The 22,119-nt window shown below is 44.0% G+C and overlaps 2 protein-coding genes across 2 annotated transcripts; one reads left to right on the forward strand and one right to left on the reverse strand.

The window, feature by feature from the left end:
• Positions 1–4,991: 4,991 nt before the first annotated feature.
• LOC109744276 (protein NRT1/ PTR FAMILY 4.6) lies at positions 4,992–9,295 on the reverse strand. The gene is made up of 7 exons (XM_020303380.4): positions 9,101–9,295; positions 8,481–8,552; positions 7,976–8,402; positions 7,628–7,845; positions 6,359–6,799; positions 6,163–6,287; positions 4,992–6,033 (listed from the first exon to the last, which is right to left on the reverse strand). Exons 3-7 carry the CDS (start codon positions 8,061–8,063, stop codon positions 5,220–5,222), a joined length of 1,686 nt encoding a protein of 561 aa, XP_020158969.1. The 5' UTR covers positions 8,064–8,402; positions 8,481–8,552; positions 9,101–9,295; the 3' UTR covers positions 4,992–5,219.
• A 3,478-nt stretch (positions 9,296–12,773) lies between these two features.
• On the forward strand, positions 12,774–16,493 carry LOC109744279 (pathogen-related protein). The gene is made up of 4 exons (XM_020303384.4): positions 12,774–12,997; positions 13,098–13,233; positions 13,311–13,609; positions 16,245–16,493. The coding sequence occupies exons 1-4, from the start codon at positions 12,860–12,862 to the stop codon at positions 16,377–16,379; spliced, it is 708 nt and encodes a 235-aa protein (XP_020158973.1). The 5' UTR covers positions 12,774–12,859; the 3' UTR covers positions 16,380–16,493.
• Positions 16,494–22,119: the final 5,626 nt, after the last annotated feature.

Raw genomic sequence — 22,119 nt, forward strand, 5'->3', positions numbered from 1 at the left:
TTTTTTGTTTTTACTCTATTATTTACTGTTTTTCTTTGATTTTTTTCTTTGTTTTTAAACCTCTTTTCTATGTTTCTTTGTGGGTTTTCCTGTTTTATTTTATTTCTTCTATTTCCTTATATTTTTTTGTTTCTTATCTCGGGTTTTCTTCAGACTTTTTTATTTACCTTCTTTTCTTTTCATTTTGCACCGGTTTTTCTTATGTTTTCTTTTTATTTTCTTTTTCCTTCTGTTGTCTTTTGTTTCTTGCCTAGTTTTATTATTTTCTTCGTTATACATAGATTTTTGTCTGGCCTTCCTATTTCTGTTGGTATTATTTGGTTTCCTTTTTATATACATCTTTTTTATTTTTCCAAATGATAACGCCCACACATGTGGCAGTTTTACAACTCGCCCGCACGTGTGGATCACCGTCCAGTAGAGTTTGCACGAATCTTGACACATTAAGGCAGAATTTACATGCCACGTAGGACGGGTTGGTGTATAGACGTTGGAGAGTTTGCCCACACATCCAGCAACACGCGGTTTTGCCAGCTACGTTGTGTGGGCGAACTAGTTTCTGCCCATACACCCACCACCTAGTCCACGTGCATGTGGGCGAACTGTTTTTCGCCCACACGACACTCGTACGTTGTTGGATGGCAACTGCAGTTACGCGTACGTGACAACTAGGTAAACACACATGGCAACTATGATTCGTTTCTAGATGGCAACTGCAGCTGCGCGTACGTGGCAACCAGATAAACACACATGACAACTGTGATTAACCATATATGGCAACTATGGTTGGACCACACGTGACAACTAGGTAAACACACATGTCAACTACTGTTTGACCATATGTGGTAAGTAGTTAATCACACACGGCAACTATCATAAATTAGACATGGCAACTATATTTTTAACCAAAACAGATAGAGTTGCAATGCTTTTACAACTACATTTGCCATCCCGGATAACTACATCTGCCATCCCGGATGGCAACTAAATCGTATCCCGCGGGTACCTAACGTAGCTGCATGAGGACGTGTGGGCATTTTTGCTTCGTGCCACACGCGCGGGATGGAGATGAGTAGTACTTATTGGGTGTGTGGCACGAAGTAGCTGCGCCCACACGTGTGGGCAATTCTAATGTTCGCCCACACACAGCTCGTGTGGGCTGCCTCCTGCCCACGCCACACACGATGTGTGGGCGATGTCTAGTATGCCACACGTGTGGGCCTTATCAGGACCCTTTATTTTTCTTTCTTTCTCTTTGATTTCTCTTTTTTGTTTCTTTCGTGGTTTTCGTTGATTTTTATTTTCTTTCTTGTTTTCCATCTTTTTTCTTTTTTTATTCTTTCTTAGTCTCAATAGTTTTTTGTTTGTTTCTTTATCGTTTTCACTATTTTCCATTCTTTTTATACTTGTTTCTTTGGTGTTCTATTTTTTCTTTGGTTTATTTTATTTATTTTTTGGTTTTCATTGTTTCTTTGTTTCTTTTGATTTTGGTTATATACTTTTTCATATATGTCAGGAATATTTTTCTGTTACATGTTTAGCATTTTTTAAATACAAGTTTAACCTTTTTAATACATGGTCAACATTTTGTACACACATTTCTTACAAAATTCAAATTCCTTTTTTAAACATTTTTCATATACAAGGTCAACATTTTTTAATACATGGTCAATATATTTTTAAACAAATGGTGAAAGTTTCCTCCCCTCACTCAAGATGTCCTCCTATAAACCTAGCGGCCGGCCACAACCTCCGTCTCCATCATAGATCGGTTCCCCTCCTCTGGTCGGCCTCGCCGGGGTTCGAAGGGGGGGGGATCTATGAGTGGAGTTCTTAATAATAGTAGTGTTTTCATTTAGATTAGTTTAGGTTTTTGGTAGCCATCTTCTTCTTCTTGTTCATTGGAGATGGCATCGTCTACAATAAATAATCTCCGGGCCTTCGTTCGACGAGGTGATCCCCTTCTCGACCTTAATAGTTGTGTTGGAAGATTTATTTTATCTAGGTATGGTCCTTCAGATCTTGTTTCGTCAGATCGATTTTGGACTTTTTTTCTCTTGGTCACCGCGAGGAGGATTGTCCTTGCAATATCAATCCCGGCTGCTATGCCCTCGACAATGATGATTCGTACTCTCGACTTCCAGCGACGTCGACTTGGTTGTTCGGTTTTTTGTCCTGGAATACCGATGTTGGTACTCTTCCCGACGTTGGTTGATTACGTTAATAGCTGCGTGCGTGTATCATAGCCAGCCCAAACTAAAATTGTGGGAGAACCCTCGATGGTATTTACATGTCTGTGGCTTGATACTGTTATTATTTTCTGCGCCTGCCTTGAGAGAAGTACAAGATTGTGTCATGAAAGAAGAAAGAGTTTGAAGATCTTAAAGATTTGCTAGTTTCTTTCAGAATTTATTTTGTTATCTGTGTAGTCAGATCATGTATTACCACGTACAACCGACAACTATAAATATCTCATGGTATTAATTGTGAAAAAAAAATAAAAGGAAAAGTGTGTCGCTAGATCAAACTTCAAGGAAAGATGTGTCATTTTATCAAATTGCTCGCGCGAGACAAAGGGGACTCGGCAGAGGCGGGCCCGCCGCCACGATGATAGGCAGGAGGCAGGGACGGTTCATGGCGCGGCGATGAGCTTGGCGGACCTCGAGCGGTGGGGTTGCCCTACCTCCATAGTAATCTCACCTTCCCCTACAGGTGCAAGGAGGAGCGGTCCTCTCACCACATAACGACGGCCCGTCCCGACTGAGGTCAACGCCCAGGAGCGCGACCTGGACTGGATATCGATCCTAAGAAGCCATTTCTTTCGGCAAAGAGTAGCAAGGATCACCCCCCGGAGCCTGATTTTTTTTGAAACATCCAGCGCTTGCTGGTTTTCATTGATTTAGCAGAAGAAGAGATTACAAAGGGTGATCAAGTGATCTAAGTTCAGAGATACATGTAGTCAATTTTTGGGCTGACTACCCTACCCTACTCAAAAACTGATATCTCACGTTCCGTCCCCGATGGGGCTCTTAATGCATTTGGCTCCGGCTAGCCTCCAGAGTTCAAGATCCCTTCTGCATGCATCAGTGATGTTCTTGACACATGCCTGCTTGCTTCTGAAGACACATTCGTTCCGCTCCAGCCAGATGTGCCAGGTGATAAGAGCCACCATCGATTTGATTCCTTTTCTGTTACTAGGAGTGGTGGAGCTGATAATCTTCTAGATTCTCGTCATGGTTGGATCTTTTTTCATTTCTTTGGGGCTTGTTTGGCTGTGCCCGAGCTGGACCTTGTTTATTTTGTGTCGGTACCCTGTACTTGTACTCTCTTGCAGTGGCGGAGCCAGCGCCCGGCGACCTTGGGCACTTGCCCGGGCTGCTCGGTACGCTCCAGCTACGATGGCCCCGCTACGTTAACAAAACTCGTCAACGCATCGTGCTTTTTTACCCGGGCAGTTGGGCTGGTTGTCTGATCAGCTAATGAGACTTGCATATCGGACGTGGGAGGCCTACTGGGCCATGGCCTAGTAATCAGTCCGTTCGGCTGTTGTTTACTTCAGACGAAAAGGGCAACGATCTTTTTCTCCGAAAAAAAGGAGGATGGTTGGTCGATCGCTCCACCTTCGTTTGTTCGAGACGGCGGCACCCTGGGTCGATCGGAGACGAACGGCGGCGTATGGAGGCTGGCCTGGGGTGGGCGTGTGGCCGGCGGTGGGCTGAGCGGGAGATGATCCATCCGAGAAACGGCTTGTTACATCATCGGCCAGTGGCTGCTTGTCCGTTCCTTCATGATTACTCATTAGGTAAGATTGCTAACTTTTGAAGATTGATATTACTTCCAGAAAAGAATTTTATGAGACCAGGTCTCACAGGTTAGCAGGTCCTAAAATCAGGGGGAGAGATTAGATACTTTGTGATTTGTGAATGCCACGTGTCATCCATCAGGGCGGGTCTCACCTGCTAACCGTAAGACCTGATCTCATATAATTTTTTTCCCTTACTCCCTCCGTTTCTAAAATAAGTCTTTGGAAAGATTCCACTATGGACCACATGCGGAGCAAAATGAGTGAATCTATACTCTAAAATGCATCTAGATACATCCGTATATGGTCCATAGTGAAATCTCTACAAAGACTTATATTTAGGAACGAAGGGAGTAGGATTTAAATTTCGAGGTGGTCATTGAGGTTATAAATTACTTCAATTGAGAATTACATTTGTATGATCACGTTCATAATTTTGCTTCATCATTTAATGTAGAATTGGTCTGGGATTTTGGTGCTATTTATATGTTCTGTAATCAAATCAAGGTTTATTTATACTGGTCAAAAAATTTGGAAACCAATGGATTACCTGATATTTCATTGAAACCTGATCTTTTTTTGCTACATGTTTAGCTAGTGTGAAATAAAATCCGTATGCATCTCTTAACACAAAATAACCCCTAGGCTGGTGGAAGTGCTTTCAAGGTCGCATGATCAATTACCCGTTTTACCAGCATACGCCAAACCCGCGCATTAGGGAAAGGATTGACGTGTGTTGACCACTAGAATGCAAAGAGATTTGTGTATACAAAGGGTTAAATATTATATATTCCGCTTATAAATAAATTTGAATTTAAAATTTGTTTAAATGCTTTTAGGAAAAAAAAGGCAAAAAATGAGAATTTTGAAAAACCAGTTCTTTCGCCCCCTACAGAAAACCCGGTATAAAGAAAAAAAAAACTTGAGCCAGGCACCCAAAATTTCCAGATTATACACTCAGGCTTAAACTTGCCCAGGCTTCACAAAATTTCTGGCTCCGCCCCTGCTCTCTTGTTGGTGTATGCTTGGCGGTTGTGCTTTATAATATAAAGCGGGGGAAACACTTTTTCATAGAGTAGCAAGGATGAGTACAACAAATCAACTGAAAACAATCAGGCACATGTATGACAGCAGAATACTAGTACAGGCTTGTACATTACTCCTTTGCAGACTTGACTAATCCAAGACATAGTGAATCACACATCCTTCTATTTTCTGAAGTACTAACATCATAGTTTTAAATAGCGCTATAGCGTTTACAAGAGGTCCTGCGCTAAGAAACTCTGATTCAATCACATGAACAAACATTTTAAATAGCGCGCTATAGCTCCGCTATAGCATTTAGAAAAGATCCGCCGCTAAGAGGCTTAGCGCCCTATTTAAAAGTAGGGACTAATATACCATGCATATGTGAATGTCAAGGCGAATCCTGATCAACCGTTGGCGCTACGTTAGCAACACGTTGATTGTTCTGGTACACATACTTGTTGGCCCAGTACAGGTAGTTGAAGAAGCCGAGCAATCCGACAACAGCCACAACCCAGTAGAACCAGTCAAGATGACTAGTGTTCAAGCTTGCGCCCTCGAGCCAGCCTGCCCGGTGACCATGCCTTGTCGCCCCGTTCACAGCATCCACCAGGAACGTAGCCATCAACGACGCGAGCCCGAGATCACACCAGAACAACGCCGTGCCGATCGACTTCATACCCCGTGGCGCTTCACTGTTGAAGAACTCAAGGAGGCCAGTGAACGATGTCACGTCTGAGACGCCGAGCAGGAAGAACTGAGGTGCTAGCCAGAAAAGGGACATCTGCACCGCAGATTCCTTTCTCTTTTTCTCGACGACCGCCGCGATGACGCAGGCAAGTATCATGGAGGCAAAGCCTATGCCGATGCGCTGCAAGTGGGTGATGCCGCCGCTGTAGCCCGTGCGCCTTCGCAAGAATGGCACGATGAACTGATCATAGATTGCAAGCATCAACATCTGGAATGTGATGGGGATGACGAAGAGTGTTGCCGGGGAAACGTGGATCTTGCCGAGCCTTGTGTTAGTCAAGCCGCCTTGCTGCACGGTGAATGTGAAGAGGATGATGTTGGATATGTATCCAATCACGGAGCTGATGAAGATGGGAAGAAAGCGGAGCACAATCTTGGTCTCCTCCACCTTGGTCACACTGCAGACTGACCAGTCTCCCTTTTTGCCACGGTTGATGCAAGCTTTATCGAGAAATCTGGCATGAATCATGATGCATCACAGAGTTAGGGAAAATGGATTCTCAAAACCCTACGGTGCACTCTATATGGCAACTTTATAAGTACTGTACAAGCAAGGGAAAATGGTTCGATTAACTGAGCCTTACTTCAGACTATTTGTTTGAGAGAGTGAGCCAATGTAACCTGTCCCCACCTCAATACTGCTTTCATGTGTTTCTTCTAGCCCCTCACCAACTTCAGTCTTCCTGTTGCGGAATGCAACCACAAGAACCTGGGAGAAGCAACATTGAGGTCAACACAAGTAACATATTATGTCTTGAGCCAGGAAGTAGCATGTACCACCTGCAGTATTCGAGTCAGAGGACTTCCTTGTGGTACTTGGTTGCGGTAGAAAGGGAGACCAGCAGCAACTACGAGCAATCCGAGCAGAACTATGACAGCACACAACCCGAGTGCGACATCCCACCCTTTGTAGTTTTGGAGCCACACTATGAGAATCAACCCTACGAAGCCTCCAAAAGAGATTCCGAAGGTATACCAGTTAAAGAAGCTGGACTGCTGGTGGGATTCTTTGGGATCTTCATGGTCAAATTGGTCTGCTCCAAGGGACGGCAAGCAAGACCGTATACAACCATCACCAACTGCACTCAGATACAAGCCTACGTACAATAAGGCAGCGTTCTTGCCATGGACTTGTTTGCAATTGTTTAGCTCTGCTTCAGTATTGCAAGCGGGTGGATGGAGGGAGGGTAGGTAGGCTTGCAGTGCGAGCAATCCGTATCCCTGCACAAATTAATGCATGTTCAATCGATCATGCTACAATGACATCACATATCTTAGTTCCCTACTTGAATACGGATAAATGTTGGCATGAAGGAATTCCTCATTATCGGCATTAATAAGTGGGTTTCATGGTCAAGGATATGCCGAAGTATGTACCGTATCTTTTGCACGAATTGAGTTATATGAAAACATGACAAGATATGAGGCAGTTTTATGTTTCAGCATATCACCGGTATGCTAAAGGCGCATCGCTGTTTTATTAAGGTATATTAGTAGTCCATTCTCACCACGCCTCTTTCAAATTTTTACACCCAAAATTGATTGTTGCTTATGGTTTGTGTCTGTTAGATGCCAGGCTAAATGGTTGGATGACATTTCACCTTCTTCTTTTCAAATAATTGTTGTCACTGATTTTGTTAACGAAATCGGGTCTCTGTTTCCTTTTTTCAAAAAGTAATTGTATAGCAAGTTCCCAACTAAATTTCAGCTTTGGAAATGTACATCAGAATTGCAGACAACACTTCCTTCAAATTTGGTGAGGCCACATCTAAATGAAGAAAATTACAATAATAAAACAAATCAAATCTATGATACTATGTTAGTCATTTTTAGCACTTATCAGACTATAATTTTAAGATACTAGGATTTCATATTCACCTTTTTACTCATAAAGGCGCATATGTTTTAAAATAATTCATAAAGACATGCATGTTTTGTTGCCGTCTCTATTATTGGCTGGTTCTAGTTTTAAAAAATTAACTCCTTTGGATCATTAGAAAAATAGAAATCATGTAGATAATTGGACAGATGAAGGAAGATGCATATTACCAGAAACATAAATGGACCAATGAGGAGCATGGTTCGGGCCCGAGTGATGTAGGAGTCAGAGAGGAAAGCTCCAATCATTGCAAACCCGGATGTGGCGCCAAAAAAATTAGCAGCTGTAGTCACCGAGCCCGAAACCCCCATATGCATTGTTCCATGGAGATAAGTAACCATATTCAACAAGTTTGGGACAATAACCACGTTTGTTACCACAGTCAGAACTGCAAGGGAAAACAACATACAAAAATGATTCAATGTTGTGACCTCACAAGCTTATAGTGAGATATTGCATGGCCGCACATATGTAAATGTGTGTGTAAATAACGACTCGGACGGTAGTGACTTAATTACCATACAAAAACCATGCTGCTCTGACTCCGCCATGCACCTCTTTGTTGATGGTGTTTCCCCTCCAATTCACAAAGACTCCAAGTGCCATGGCGCTTCTTCTTCCCCCTTCTGATCACTACTGCTTGTCTGCCTGCCTCTTGCATGCCTCAGAATAAGAGGGGTATAAATAGAAGGTGGATATTCATATTCAGAGGACTGATAGCATCAGCAGGATCAATCAAAGATTTTGGCCTATTTTATCCCATCATTACCCACTACCAGCATTTATTTGAATTACATTGCTTCTACTTGCTATTTTCTACGAAGTAAAATTCCGACTGTACAAAATACATACACTAACATCGAAGTAGAAAAGGAGGTACATGTGACTAAAAGTCCACAAGTACCAACCACTAGCACAGATTGCTGTCAATAGTATGCCATCATCCTGAGAGCAACATTTTGCAAGTTAGCCCATAATCCAATATTTTTTTTTCGAGCAGAGTTCTTTTTTATGGTAGTGCACCTTGATTGATTCATGAAGTGGGAAGCCCGCATCTGGGACAAACATGATAACTACGTATATCAGGACTTAGAACTACAACAAAACAAATTATTATAAGAAGACGCCAAACCTACAATGACAAACAAAACAAACAAAACTGCAGGCAGATGGCAAAAACAAATAACTAGGCGGCTAACTAGGCCTATAAACGAGAAGCAAAGGCGAAAATAAAACAAGGCCAAAACGGAGAGCAGAAAATAAACTAGGTTAGCGCAAGTCCAGCAGTTCCCTTAATTCCCCCCCCCCCCCCCTATATATCTCAAAACAGGGGACTCTCCTAAAAAGAACCCCCCCCCCCCCCCCCCCCCCCCATAAAAGTTATCAAGCTCCAGCAGTTCCCCTAAAACATCTCCCTTGTTCTAAATTTTGACAAATAACTACCATTTGAAACCGAACAGCTATGTCTCCAACATCACAGGAGGGGTGGGTTCTTCAGGACCTTCGAGATTTCTGCATTGTTCTTCAGTCCAGTGCAAATCTTTAGTCCGAGATAGTTTTGCAAAAGATTAAAATAACGCTGATTTTCCATCCCAACAATTTGCAATAACAAACAACAAAATTCTAGCAAGCCTGTTCTGTACCTAAATGTGCAGGAATCAGCGAATGACAGCATTAAGCAGAGCAGCATCTCGATTCTCTTGGGCGGCAAGCACAAATAGCAGCAGCAGCAAGCAAGCATCCTCTCAATCACAGACTACACTAATCAGCACCCTTCTCTCTCACCTGAAGTCTCCCTCTCTCAATCTATCTCCAACAGAAAGAAATAGTAATCTCACTCATCTCAGCCGAAGCCTCCCTCCCTCCCTCCCTCTCTCTCTCTCCTGCGTCGACCCTGCTTCTCCCTCTCTGCTCTCTCCCCACGCCACGAATTGACGCCCGCCGTCATCCCCTCTAGCAGCGGCCAGCATGCCCACGGCGGCGACGAACGCGTGCCCCTCCCGCTCTCCTCCCTCCACAACGCAGGATCTCATCCCGTCGAGCGCCTTCCCAGTGCGCAGCCCCGCGGCGCCTTCTCTCCCTACCCCAGGTTTCTCTGTTTTGCTCGATCTGAGAAAAAAATCGAGGGAAGAAGGATCCTGTGATGCGGAGGCGGCAGCGCGGTGGCGGGAACGAGCTATCCGGAGGCGGCCGTTGGCGCCGTCCAGCGACTGGGGAAAGGCGACCTGCTTTTCCAAGTTACAAGAGGCAGTCATAGACTCATAGTACTCCAAGGCGCGCCACCCACATAAATGGTGGCGCCATCGGGTGGATCGGCGGTGCCGGGACTCATGGATCCGCCCTGACAGGTGGGGCCACCACGTCAGCCCTGACCGGTGGAGCCCGCTTGTCATAAACGCGTTTAAATCATCTAAACCGGCACTACCCGAAAATGATAGTTTATTGTCACATAATTAGCTTGAACTGCTACATTTTTGTTGGCGGTAAAAAAATGGTAGTTCAGTGGGACCGAAACCCCTAATATGGTAGCATTTTGTTAATTGTTCCAGTTAGAAGCAAGGGTGGAGCTTGGGCGAGGGCGCGGCGGCGCAGGGAGGTGGCCTGCCGGCGAGAGCAACAGCGGACACCGGCGAATTGAAGGTTTTTTTCTCCAAATGGGTGCGCACTGCCACTTACCATGACCAATCAGCACGGTCAAAGGTAAAACAACCTCAAATCATGTCTGTCTAATCCTCGTGGGAAGATTTATCCGATTTTGCAGAATTGAGGGGTCAAATAACCATTTTTTATCCCATTGGCTACATTTAAGGGGAAAAACTATTTTTTTATCTGGGTGTTGCTAGGTCTCAGCCAACTTTGATTTAACCAAGTCTTAGTCAAGTGACATATAGTATATACAAAGAAAAATAAATAAAAAGCTAAAGGGAAAACTTTGCACGAATCTTCATAAAAGATCGAACGAATGTAGCATCTATCGAGACATAATCAACTCTCAGTTTACTGAGACTTGACAAAACTGTTTTATTCTCCATTAGTGGAGATGAAGTTGGAAAGAGACGGCCCAGTTCATATACGCTCACTTTAGCACCGTCGACCGTGACTAGAAGCTAGAAACTGACATGGGCCCCAGCTACAATAGGCTAAAACGTAAAAGAGAAGAGACCTGCCTGACGAATGCAGTGTTTCGGTGCTCAGACTCATCTGCATTCAGTTAGAAAAAAATTCGTAACATTTAAAAAAATAAAAAAAATCAAAAACAAAATCTGTGTGGTAGAAAATTTGATGCGTGAGGCCCGTTTCAAATTTTAAATCATTTGAACATCTGAGCAGCTCTCAGCCAAAAATACAAATCGGGCCAAAACAGTACATGAACAGTAAACCATTTTACAGACTTCTAATTTGTTTTTTTGCCGAGAGCTGCTCAGATGTCTAAATGATTTGAAAATTGAAGCAGACCTCATACATCAAATTGTCTACCGCACAATTTTTTGTTTGGAATATGTTGATTTTTCTAATTATTTGTTTTGATTTGTTTCGTCAGCGCTGGTGCAGATGAGCTCGGGTGTAGAGATGGATTTTCGCCTGCCTGTCGTATAACCTGTGGCAGAAAGTGATTAGCGAGTAGCGACAGAAACAAAATCCATGCAGGTCACCCCTAAGAGAATGGTTAATAGTATAGCCAACTGCTGGCTATAAGCCATTGCCATGTCATCTATAGCCCATCTTATAGTAAATATGTACAATAGTTGATTAGAAGAGTGTACCACTTTTTTATTATATGGTCCACCTTTCGCTCTCACAAAGTGCCTCAGAGCACGTGCTAGAGCTGGCTCTTCACCAAAAGCCCGCTTACCTTCTCTCTCTTCTTTTCTTTCCTCCAACTAAGCAAGAATATACTACTTTATTTCTTATAGCCAGTTGACTCAGCTTTATTGTACTTGCTCCAAGGCAGCTATTTGCATGATTGCTTATTTGTTTTTTAAAGCTTCACTTAGAGCATCTACATCCTGACATTTCAAACCCGCCTCATACGCCCAGGGTGGGCTGTCCGGTCACTGACCGGTCACATTTTTTCTACGCAGACGGATGCCTCAAACGTCCGGGCGGACCGGCACCCCTCATATCTAGCCCAAATATGGGGCGGATATGGGACGCCCGGGCACACGCGCCACGCCGGACCCTGCCCATGTTGGCTCACCCGGCCCCATTTATATTCGTCTCCATCCGCTCGCCAAAGCAAACCCTGGCCACTTCACTCCACTCCCCTCCACTCCCCTTCGCCACCCAAGCTCATCTTCGGCGGTTTCTGGCCTTCTCCGCCATGGCAGACAACGGATCGGACTCCGACCAGTCCGGATCCGTCGATTGGGGTGTCATCTCGTGTGGGTTGGAGGAGGCAATGGCAGTCCACATTGCACTCTGCCGCTCCCGGGAGGACAGTGCCTGGCCGTCGAACGAATCCGTCCGCCGCGACGCCATAGCGTCGGCTCACCGAGCGCTCGGGTCCACTGGTGCTGGATCCTGCGGTCCCAGCCAGAACACCTCTTCTTCCCCATCACCGGTCGGGCAGAGTATGAGCCCCACCACGAACGGGCGGTCCGCCGTGGGAAGGAGAGGATAAAGGCCGCCGAGGCCCGTATCGCGACGGAAATGGCGGCGGTGGAGGCGACTGATGCGGTGGCGCGGGCGGCCGCAGAGGAGGAAGCAAACCGCGCCCGCATTGTGAAGAAACGACAGCGGAGGAACACACGCGCCCTCGCCCGAGAGCAGAATTGGATGGTCCATGCCATGGCTGAACTGCCACCGAAAGAGGAGAAGGAGGACAGCTCCGGCGACAAGCAGATCCGGCTCGATCCATACTGTGTCTTCGACCGGTACTTCCACGAGAAGGACGGCAGGGGCGCCGAGAAGGGCAAGGACAGCCGTGGATGAACTCCACCATAGCCAAATATGCCAAATTTTGGTAGTCCGATGGCACGTTTAATGCAGTGTGATGGAGTAGTCCGACGATGCGTGTGCGTCGACGTAGTTGCATGAGTTTGTATGGATTTGAGATATGATAATTAAGGTGTCCGAATATGAATTACATCATTTAAGAGGTCCTCAGTCAGTGCCCGCGGACGCGTCCGATAAGTGTTTGCGGGCGTTAGAGGGGCCGGATTTGCAAGTAGGGCTTTAGATGCTCTTGCACGATCCTTTCATCAAAAGCCAAACGGAAGAGCACAGGAACAATGAGTGGACGCACTGCGGCACTGGACACTAGTGAGAGTGACGTGTGCGGTGATGTGGTTTTTCTCTACAGTCTCTACAAATAGGAAATCAACCGTTTATTCGACTCGCAGCCTTCACTTATCCAAATACGAGCACTTGGTTGATCTGACCCGAGCCGAAGGCTACTAGCCATGGCCTCTGCTGCAGGAGTTGGAGACAAGTACCGGTCGTTCCTGCACGGCGACGGCGAGAAGAAGACGATGTGGAGGAATGGAGCCCCTCCCAACTACGACCTGGTTAACAAGCTCTTCGAGGAAGAGAGGACCAACGTGCTGAACCTATCCTTTCCGCATGCCATATGTTTTCCTTTCTCCGCGATCCCATGGTTCCATGATATAAGCTATATTTATGTAACTAGTAGTGCAACAGGAATGGCCCGAGGGATCTCTGGAGGAGAAGGTGCAGCGCTTGCTCAAGAGCTGGGAGATGGAGATGGTCCACAAGGCGCGCCCCGAGGACCAGAAGAGCGTCGTCCGCTCCGACAACTACTCCGCGAGCACCAACGGTGAGTGAGACCGCGCGGCACGGCCGATTTTAGCAGGACACAGAGGCAAACAACGAAACCAAAACCACAACTTGCAGGGCTGAAGCCTCTGACGCGGAAGGAGCTGATGGCCATCGGCGGCTACAACGCGTTCCTGGCGACCACCCTGCCGCCGGAGCACCGCATCTACGACCCGGACAAGGAGTCGGTCGAGTCAGCCACGTCCACCTTCCTCACGGCGTTTCCCCGGGGCTTCGCCATCGAGGTGCTCGACGTGTACAGCGGCCCGCCCAGGATCGCCTTCAAGTTCCGGCACTGGGGTTACATGGAGGGGCCGTTCAAGGGGCACCCCCCACACGGCCAGCGCGTCGAATTCTTTGGCGTCTGCATCTTTCATGTAAGTACTACGAAACTAACCGGAGGGCAACGCACCTTCTGCTGCGCCGTTCTTCGGTTTTGGAATTAATTCTATGTTCAATCCAAGAGTTATTATGGCAATTTACATCCCATGCATTCCGTGAAGGTTTTTTCAGGTTTTATTACCTTATTCGTTTTCATATTTGTTTCTATTTTCTAATTCATGAATATTTTTTAAATTTATAAACATTTTCTGAAATTAGAGAACATAATTTAATTTTTCGAATATTAAAAAACATGAATGTTTTCTCCAAAATTGTGAACATTTTTTAACATCAATGATTTTTTTTTCATATTCATGAACAGCTTTAAATTTACAAATTTCTTAATCTGTGAACACTATTTGAAATTTGTGACCATATTGAAAAATGCATGAACAATTTTTCTAACTCATGGATATTTTCCCTATTTGTGAAGAATTTATTAAATTTATGAACATTTTCTAAATTCAAGAATAATTTTTAAAATTTACAAAAAATCCAATGTTTTCATTTTTAAGTGTTTTAATAGAATGTCGGTTTCGGTACGGGACGACCAACCCCTTACTAATGGGGTTCACTGTGAATTAAAAAAACTGAAGCTCTACTAGGTCTCTATTCCTGGGAATCTTCGTACTTGTAAGAAGGATTTGTGGCCATACATAGTTTGTATGTTTGTTGTTCCAAGTTCAGTACAACAGAAACACTTCTAGGCTTATAGCTCAACCTGGGTGTAAACACTCTCTTATCTACTCTCTTCCTAAATATTACCTTATTCGTTTTCCTATTTGTTTCTATTTTTTAATTCGTGAATATTTTCAAATTTATAAACATTTTCTGAAATTCGAGAACATAATTTAGTTTTTCAAATATTAAAAAACATAAATGTTTTCTCCAAAATTGTGAATATTTGTTAACATCAATGTTTTTTTTTCATATTCATGGAAAATTTTAAATTTACAATTTTTTAAATCTGTGAAGACTATTTAAAATTTGTGACAATTTTGAAAAATGCATGAACAATTATAAAACTTGTGAACAATTTGTCAAACTCATGAATATTTTTTCCATATTTGCGAAGAATTTATTAAATTTATGAACATTGTTTAAATTCAAGAATATTTTTAAAAATTTATGATTTTTCAAAAAGATTACAAAAAAATCCCAATGTTTTCATTTGTAAGTGTTTTAATAGAATGTCGGTTTCAGTATGGGACCACCAAACCCTTACTAATGGGTTCACTTTGAATTAAAAAAAACTAAAGCTCTACTAGGCCTCTATTCCTGGGAATCTTCGTACTTGTAAGAAAGATTTGTGGCCACACATAGTTTGTATGTTTGTTGTTCCAAGTTCAGTACCACAAAAACACTTCCAGGCTTGTAGCTCAACCTGGGTGTAACACTCTCTTATCTACCATCAATTTTTTTTGTGGGAATAACTTTCGATCTATTCATCAACTGAAGGTAGTACAAAGAATACCAGTAGTAAAAAGTACATTTAGGTACGTAGACCACCTAGCGACGACTACTTGCACTGGAGCGAGCCGAAGGCGCGCCGCCGTCTTCGCCCCTACCTCATCGAAGCCGGGCAAACCTTGTTGTAGTAGACAGTCGGGAAGTCGTCGTGCTAAGGCCCCATAGGACCAGCGCACCAGAACAACATCCGTTGCCGTTGAAGAGAAGCGTAGATCAGAAGGATCCAATATGTAGACACACGAACACAGACGAACGAAGACAAGATCCACATGGATCCACCGAAGACAAACGCCGACCGAATCCCGTAAGATCCACTGGAGACAAACCTTCATACGCCCTCCAATGATGCTAGAAACACTATCGGAACGGGGACAAGGCGGGGAGAACCTTATTTCATCAGCAGAGAGCCGCCGCCGCCTCGCCTCTCTGAGCAGAACACAAACCCTAACAAAACTCAAAAGAGTATGAAAAAACGGAGCCCTCCCGCCGGCAAGGGCCGGGATCCACCATGCCTCCATGGCCGTAAGACCATAGAAGACGAGGTAGACCGACGGCGGCACCGGCGGGAGGCACAAGAAACCCTAGCCAAGGGGTCCTCTTTTCTTCCCGTGGAAGAAAGAAAACTAAGCTTTATCTACCATCAATTTATGCATTGCAATCTGTCCATATACTTTTCTCTTCTTCTCTCTTCCAAACGAAACAACATAGATGACTTCAAATTTTGCACAGCCACAAAACATTATATATAAATAAAATGTATGACAAAGATTTCGGATATTTTGGTCCACCACAAATACTTAATATAATATTTCTTGGTCAAAAAATCTCAGTTTATATGTTTATGCTAGACAAAATTTCCTAAAGTAATGTTACCTATTGTATTTCTAAGATTTGTTCACCTGCAAAATTTGAGTCTATATGTTGTTTTATTTGGGAGAAAAAAACTTTTGTATAGTAAGTTAGTTAGTTTTTCTTTAAAGGAAACAGTAGAACAATCGTTCTACGGTATATATCAAAAAAGAGTGTAGTAAGTTAGTTAGTTAGCACGAATCTCGATATAGTCATGGAAGGTGTTGATAATGGGTGTGGTACAAGCAGATTCACAAAATCCATTCTGGAGAAAACACTCATGATTATCTCTCCAACAATGTCTAATGATAGGTTGATGAGGAGATGAAGGTGGCCAAGGTAGAGTACTTCTACGAGCGTGGCAACTTCCTCGCGGGCTTCTTGAGTGCGTCTGCTTCTGCTACTACTGCACCGGCTTCAGGTTGCCCTGTGATGAGAGGAAACTAAGACGCGACAGAATTCGTGAAACATGTCTAGTAGTATTTCTGTATTGCCCTTGAATGATTACCTACAAAATGTCAGATTTGTGAGGAATATTTAAGTAAAGGAAAAAGTTATATATTTTCTTTATGGAAAAGGCACAAGCCCAAATATATTACGTAAATATCATCCCTTATAAAAACCTATATAACCGAGTATTATAGGCAGTTATTTGGACCTCCGGAGGATAATTGTGTATCCCTCGATGAGTCCAGGACTGAGGATGTGCCCCAACTATCGGCTGCTGATAATGATATTCTGGTTGCCCCGTTCTCAGAGAAGGAGGTGTTTGATGCTATTGCACAGTTGAAAAATAATAAGGCTCCCGGACCGGATGGATTCCCGGTTGAGTTCTACAAGAAGTGCTGGCATATTATTAAGGGGGATTTGCTACCTATGTTTCATGATCTGTTCTCTGGACAGCTTCAATTATTTCACTTGAATTTTGGAACTATCACACTGCTTCCTAAGAAAACGGATGCTGTGAGAATTGAGCAGTTCAGGCCGATCTGCCTTCTCAATGTTAGTTTTAAAATCTTCACCAAGGTCGGGACTAATAGGCTCACACAGATTGCGCATTCTGTGGTGCATCAATCCCAAACTGCTTTCATGCCGGACAGAAACATCCTTGAAGGGGTGGTCGTCCTCCATGAAACGCTCCATGAAATCCATTCCAAAAAATTAGATGGCGTAATTTTTAAGGTGGATTTCGAGAAAGCGTACGATAAGGTCAAATGGCCATTTCCTCCAACAGGCATTGCGTATGAAAGGTTTTGATGAAGCCTAGCGCCGCCAGGTTGAATCATTTACGCAAAAAGGGAGTGTGGGAATTAAAGTGAATGACGATATTGGGCATTACTTCCAGACACATAAAGGCCTAAGACAAGGAGATCCGATGTCCCCTATCCTGTTTAACATTGTGGTTGATATGTTAGCCATTTTGATAGGAAGGGCTAAGGAGAATGGTCAAGTAGGTGGTTTGGTACCTCATCTGGTTGATGGAGGTGTATCCATCCTTCAGTACGCTGATGATACAATCATCTTTATGGAGCATGACTTGGCCAAGGCGAGAAATATGAAGTTGGTGTTATGCCTTTTCGAACAATTGACCGGGTTAAAGATTAACTTTCATAAGAGCGAGTTGTTCTGCTTTGGTAGAGCCAAAGACGAACATGAGGCTTATAGGCAATTGTTTGGGTGCGACTTGGGGGATTTACCTTTCTCTTACCTAGGTATTCCAATCCACCATCGAAAGCTGACTAATAGAGAATGGAAGTGCATCGAAGACCGGTTTGAGAAGAAACTGAGTTGCTGGAAGAGCAAGCTCATGTCATACGGAGGCCGATTAATTCCGATTAATTCGGTGCTCACGAGTATGCCTATGTTTCTCTTATCGTTCTTTCAAGTCCCAGTTGGTGTTAGGAAAAGACTGGACTTTTATCGATCGCGTTTCTTTTGGCAGGGTGATGATCTAAAAAGAAAATACAGACTTGCAAAATGGGATATCATCTGTAGACCGAAAGACCAAGGGAGTCTTGGTATTGAAAATCTTGAAGTTAAGAACAGATGCCTTCTTAGTAAGTGGCTGTGGAAGCTCTCTTTTGAGACTGATGCCATGTGGGCCCAAATCCTTCGCAGCAAGTACCTACAGACAAAATCCTTGTCCCAGGTCATAGTCAGGCCAACTGACTCGCCTTTCTGGAAAGGACTGATGAAAATCAAACAATCTTTGTTTAATAGGACAAAGGTTGTTATTGGCAACGGCGCTAGTACACGCTTCTGGGAGGATACTTGGCTCGGCGAGACACCCTTGGCCATTCAATATCCGTCTTTATATCGCATTGTTCAGCGACGTGAGGTGTTCGTTGCAACGGTATTTCAATCTATCCCCCTTAATATTCAGTTCAGACGGTCGTTAGTGGGCAATCGTTGGGAAGAATGGCTCCTTCTAGTGCGGAGACTAATGGACGTACAGCTTTCTCAACAACCCGATGAATTACGCTGGAAACTGACTAGGTCTGGAGTATTCACGGTTAAATCAATGTATATTGATGTTATTAATTCGAGCTCCATTCCTACCTCCAAGCATGTTTGGGCTGTCAAAGTTCCTTTGAAAATAAAAGTGTTTATGTGGTTTGTCCATAAACAAGTTATTGTAACCAAGGATAACTTGATTAAGCGTAATTGGACAGGACCTACGAGGTGTAGCTTCTGTGATCGGGACGAGACGATCAAACATCTCTTTCTTGATTGCCCGTTTGCCAGAGTCCTTTGGCGGACGGTTCACATAGCCTTTAATATTACTCCACCGAATTCTGTCACCACGTTATTTGGGACATGGCTCACTGGGATTGAGCCTGACTTAGCGAGACATATTCGTGTTGGAGTTTGTGCTTTGTTGTGGACTATATGGACTTGCAGAAATGATTTGGTTTTAAACAGAACATCACGTATTCACTTTTTGCAGGTTATTTTCCGAGCCACGGCCGCGATCCGTTCATGGTCGCTACTCACTCCGACGGAGGCCAGGGAGCATTTGGTTACTGGATCTATCCGCTGGGAGATGGTAGCTCGGGATATCTTCAACCGGTTTGGATGGCGGTCATGTAATAGGATAGGCAATTAGTTTACCTATCTATCTTTAGCCAGCCGGTTGTGGCGTCTTATCTTGGCTAGTTTGTGTTTCTAGCCTTTTTAGCTCTGTGTGAGCTGTCTTTTTAGTTCTTTTCAGTCGGAGATTTTGGAACCTTGTTGAAACCTTTTCATTTGGTTAATAAGATGGCCGTATGCATCACTCTGATGCAGAGGCCGGGGCGACCCCCCTTTTAAAAAAATATATAAGAACCCCCTTTCAATAATAAGACATTACAGACAAATCTTTAAAGACAATAGCACCGCTTTCCTCTACATTACTCTACGACGCGCCCTGAGCAAAGCTCAATGCCGCCACCGGGAAGACCGGAGTAATCTTATCGAAACTTTGGAGCTTCTAGAAGCATTAGTCGAAAAGTCACCGATGTAGAACAAAAGACGTTGTCAACCATGATATGGACAGATCGTTGCCTTATAAAAGCTAGCGCCAAGAAAGGCTCGATAATAATCCCAACTCCAGTAAGACAGATGAGAGGAACACAAACCTCAAAGTTCCTTGATGAAGACGTATTACTGAACTTCATTGGACGAAGATGGAAATGGAATGGAGAACAAAACATGACACAACGACATGCCCTCCAGAGGATGTCGTCGTCATGGACAAACATTAATAATGACAAATCGAATGATCGACAAGCGACAACATCCTCTGACTCGTCGATGCTCCTCCGAGGAAGGTCATCGACATGGAAAAAGTTGATCAACCATTCTTTTTCATCGCTTTCGCTACCCCTACTTCACCGACATAGCGGCCAGGGGAAGGCAGGGGAACCCTTCGAGGCATGGACTAGACACACAAATCTAGGGATCCCCTACCGTCTTGTCGACATAGTGGCCATCGGAGGGTAGGGGAACCTGCATCGCCACAGGTCAAGGGAAAAGTTGGACCCTTCCTATCTTCCATACCTTAGAAAAACAATGTTATTTTCTATTAGTAGGTGTCAAAAAATTAGTTGTTGAACTTTGCATCTATGAGCACATCAACCACACATGTTGAAATGTGTGGTCCTATTTTCGCAAAAACAAAAAGTGTGGTCCGATGGCCCTGAACTTGGTGAATTTGAAAAATGTGGTTCAAACATCCAACATTAGATTAGAGAAATATGGACATGCTAAAATTTCAAAAAAAAAAAGAATAGAACATCTGACCAATAATTTGTTGGACCTTTATTCAATTATGAAGGCATAACTGTTGGACCTTCGTAACACAATCCCTCAATCCAATAAGGTCAAATATGGTGCAATCCAATAATGCATAGCCAAGCAGCTCAAATAATAATGATGCATAGAGAGGGGGGGGGGAATTAAAATCTTTATATCTAAATATTTAGCCCTTGCTACTAGATTTATGTGCACATGTGAACTTACATGCGACCTCAGTTATTGATTCCAATTCAAGTCATGTGACATCAGAAGTTGTGCATGCACGCATAAGTTACCCCTTTTGCATTAATCCCTCCATGCAGATCATGCCACCTCATCACAGCATCCATGTGGCATGCATGTTTATCGCAAGTTAAATTTTAATGTTAATTTTTGTGTGGCCATGAACGGTATATGTGTTGGATGCTTGGGAAAAATATATATTTCATGCTTCACATTTTTTGTGAAAAGATGGTATCGTGTGGAGTTCAAATCAAAATCTTTTCTCCTTTTATACATCATTTTTTCACACGCTTCATTGATTATATTGTTCTAAAAATGTAAATCAAGAACACTCTTACATTAGTTTTAATTGTTTTAACCAAATGCACATTTGTTTTCACATGGTTCCTACGGCAACGCATGGAACATCCGCAATTAGGAGAATGGTGTGATGGACAAACCTAATCATAAGCTTAGCATTTGATCGTGTCACTATGTTCAAATTGTTATTGTTTTCGTAATGTCAAGTATATATTCCTTAGACCATGAGATCATGCCACTTCGTAATACTGTTGGGGAACGTAGTATTTCAAAAACTTTCCTACGATCACACAAGATCTATCTAGGAGAAGCATAGCAACAAGCGGGGAGAGTGTGTCCACGTACCCTCGTAGACCGAAAGCAGAAGCGTTTAGTAACGCGGTTCATGTAGTCGAACGTCTTTGCGATCTAACCGATCTAAGTACCGAACGCACGACACCTCCGCGATCTGCACACGTTCAGCTCGGTGACGTCCCTCGAACTCTAGATCTAGCTGAGGCCGAGGGAGAGTTTCGTCAGCACGACGGCGTGTTGACGGTGATGATGAAGTTACCGACGCAGGGCTTCGCCTAAGCACTACGATAATATGACTGAGGTGGAAATCTGTGGAGGGGGGCACCGCACATGGCTAAGATCAACTTGTGTGTCTATGGGGTGCCCCCTCCCCCGTATATAAAGGAGGGGAGGAGGAGGAGGGCCGGCCACAAGGGGCGCGCCCTAAGGGGGGATTCCTACTCCTAGTAGGAGTAGGTTTCCCCCTTTCCTAGTGCAAGTAGGAGAGAAAGGAAGGAGAGGAAGAAGAGAAGGAAAGGGGGGGGGGGCGGCCCCCCTAGTCCAATTCAGTTTGGGCTAGGGGGGGGGCGTGCGCCCCACCTTGGCCTGCCTCCTCTCTTCCACTACTAGGCCCATGAAGGCCCAATACTTCCCCCGGCGAATTCCCGTAACTATCCGGTACTCCGAAACATACCCGAACCACTCAGAACCTTTATGATGTCCAAATATAGCCTTACAATATATCGATCTTTACGTCACGACCATTTCGAGGCTCATCGTCATGTCCGTGATCTCATCCGGGACTCGGAACAAACTTCGGTCATCAAATCACATAACTCATAATACAGATCGTCATCGAACGTTAAGCGTGCGGACCCTACGGGTTCGAGAACTATGTAGACATGACCGAGACACATCTCCGGTCAATAACCAATAGCGGAACATGGATGCTCATATTGGCTCCTACATATTCTATGAAGATCTTTATCGGTCAAACCGCACAACAGCATAGTTGTTTCCTTTGTCATCGATATGTTACTTGCCCGAGATTCGATCGTCGGTATCACCATATATACCTAGTTCAATCTTGTTACCG

This window comes from Aegilops tauschii, chromosome 5 (assembly GCF_002575655.3).
Source record: "Aegilops tauschii subsp. strangulata cultivar AL8/78 chromosome 5, Aet v6.0, whole genome shotgun sequence".
Lineage (NCBI taxonomy): Eukaryota > Viridiplantae > Streptophyta > Magnoliopsida > Poales > Poaceae > Aegilops > Aegilops tauschii.

Coding starts and splice junctions, on each gene's coding strand:
- LOC109744279 (XM_020303384.4), top strand. CDS start 12,860: ATGGCCTCTGCTGCAGGAGTTGGAGACAAGTACCGGTCGTTCCTGCAC. Junction 12,998..13,097: donor TCGAGGAAGAGAGGACCAAC/GTGCTGAACCTA, acceptor GTAGTGCAACAG/GAATGGCCCGAGGGATCTCT. Junction 13,234..13,310: donor CTACTCCGCGAGCACCAACG/GTGAGTGAGACC, acceptor CACAACTTGCAG/GGCTGAAGCCTCTGACGCGG.
- LOC109744276 (XM_020303380.4), bottom strand. CDS start 8,063: ATGGCACTTGGAGTCTTTGTGAATTGGAGGGGAAACACCATCAACAAA. Junction 6,288..6,358: donor CTCTGACTCGAATACTGCAG/GTGGTACATGCT, acceptor TGCTTCTCCCAG/GTTCTTGTGGTTGCATTCCG. Junction 6,034..6,162: donor TCTCAAACAAATAGTCTGAA/GTAAGGCTCAGT, acceptor GATTCATGCCAG/ATTTCTCGATAAAGCTTGCA.